Source organism: Myxine glutinosa, chromosome 1, assembly GCF_964187855.1.
Source record: "Myxine glutinosa chromosome 1, kmMyxGlut1.1, whole genome shotgun sequence".
NCBI lineage: Eukaryota > Metazoa > Chordata > Myxini > Myxiniformes > Myxinidae > Myxine > Myxine glutinosa.
This window is the reverse complement of record NC_136261.1, coordinates 189,848,826-189,850,797: the sequence shown is the minus strand read 5'-3', so window position 1 is coordinate 189,850,797 and position 1,972 is coordinate 189,848,826. Positions and strand designations below refer to the sequence as shown.

The 1,972-nt window shown below is 47.9% G+C and overlaps 1 protein-coding gene across 2 annotated transcripts in view; it reads left to right on the top strand.

The window, feature by feature from the left end:
• The first annotated feature begins 1,038 nt into the window (after positions 1–1,038).
• LOC137432240 (homeobox protein six1) overlaps positions 1,039–1,972 on the top strand; it is a 117,941-nt gene continuing 117,007 nt past the window's right edge. For both annotated transcript variants that reach the window (XM_068123995.2, XM_078781440.1), the window contains exon 1: positions 1,039–1,651. In XM_068123995.2, coding sequence (XP_067980096.2) covers positions 1,104–1,651 — 548 coding nt within the window. In that variant the 5' untranslated portion in view covers positions 1,039–1,103. The remainder of the gene's footprint in view (positions 1,652–1,972) is intronic.

Genomic DNA, 1,972 nt, shown 5'->3' with positions numbered 1-1,972 from the left:
TCAATCCTTAATTAAATTGATATAAAAAGAAAAACAAACAATACCTTCTGGGTACTCGTGTTAGTCTTCTGACCGATCAAGCATGCGCAGTTCAAGCTACGCCGCTTTCTCCGGCGAGGTAGTTGATGCGACAATATCGGATGACCACGAGTAGGTTCAAAATAAAACATTGACAATAAAAATCTAAATAACTCGATCTTGATCAGGTGAACCAACTTCTATAATATAAATAAGTTTTGGAAAAAAAACAAATGAATGTAATCCAAAAGGAAAAGCACATGTAAGGCCAGATCAATAAGCATTTTCAAAATATAGGAAAGCATGCATCTCTAAAGTCAGCCTCATCAGAAGCATTGTTGAAATCGACATCAATTGCACCTGGAGAAAGTCATGGTCACAAGCAATTCAACAGCTAAGCCATAAATAGATACTCAAAAGCCAAGACCATTTTCCAACAGCAAGGAAGTTTGGCGCAGACGGTGGTCATTCGGCCCATAATGCTTGAGCACGTTTAAGCTACGAGGGTATTGAATGACATCATGAGAATTACAGAAATACTGAAATGCATTTGCCAGTCAGCACCTACTTTTATAGTGTATGTATTGTATGGAAAGGTAAATCAATAAGCACCTATTTATTGCAGAAATGGCATCGCAAGTCAATAAGCAACAGCAAAAAAGGTCGTATGTGAGTCTCAACGTCAACTGAAATTGGTAGCTACCAAGACGCCCAAAAATCCGGGTCAATAAGCACCAAGCCAAGGAACATCGGCACCGATAAGCACCGATGTGGTGGTGTCCGCGAGCCAAGTCAATAGGCACATGTTTCCAAAGAAAGTGACACCGGAACGTCGCGGGGCCAGCACAGGGAAGGAGCACGCGTTCTCCACATTTCCCCGCCATAGGGGCGAGACGACCTGGGGGTCGCCGCTGCTATAGGCCTATCGGATTGCATTACGCAACGGGACCATAGGAGGGGTGCGCTAGGAACCAGAGGATGAAGGGGTGGGGGACGGGGGAGCAATCAATACTCTTCAGGCAGATACGGTGTCGGGACAGCGAGAGAGCATCAGCGGCCAGGAACCCGCGTCGGCGGAAGGGACAATGTCTTTCGGATTTACGCAGGAGCAGGTGGCGTGCGTGTGCGAGGTGCTGCAGCAAGGTGGGAATCTAGAACGCCTCGGTCGGTTCCTGTGGTCGCTCCCAGCATGTGAGCAGCTCCAGAAGAGCGAAAGTGTCCTGACTGCGAAGGCGGTGGTGGCCTTCCATCAGGGAAACTTCAGAGAGCTTTACGCTATCCTGGAAAGCCAACCCTTCTCGCCACATAACCACGGAAAGTTGCAGCAGCTGTGGCTCAAAGCGCACTACCAGGAGGCCGAACGACTCCGGGGCCGACCGCTCGGAGCCGTCGGAAAGTACAGAGTCCGGCGCAAGTTCCCGCTGCCGAGGACCATCTGGGATGGAGAAGAGACGAGTTACTGTTTTAAGGAGCGCTCTCGAACGGTCCTGCGGCAGTGGTACGCGCACAATCCGTACCCTTCACCCAGGGAGAAGCGCGAGTTGGCTGAAGCGACTGGACTGACGACCACGCAAGTGAGCAATTGGTTCAAGAACCGAAGGCAGCGCGACCGCGCAGCTGAGAGTCGCGATAGGTGAGCACGCGGGATGGGTCAAAAGGTGCATACATCCTACCAGGTATATGCATAGCTGCATATGAATATGCAATAATTTTCATGCATATACTCACAATGAGACAAAGGTAAGACGTGGATGCTTCTGCAAGACCCTCAAGCTTTATAAAGTTTTAATTGCCACTTTTAGGGAGTGTGCTTTGGTTCTGTGATCTATCCAATCGCACCTCCATGTACAATATTTTTTGTTCTAAAGGAATATATACAATGAATTACTATTTCATATTAGGCCTGTATTCATTATCGATGATAGTGTGTAAATCGAAACATATACGATAAGGA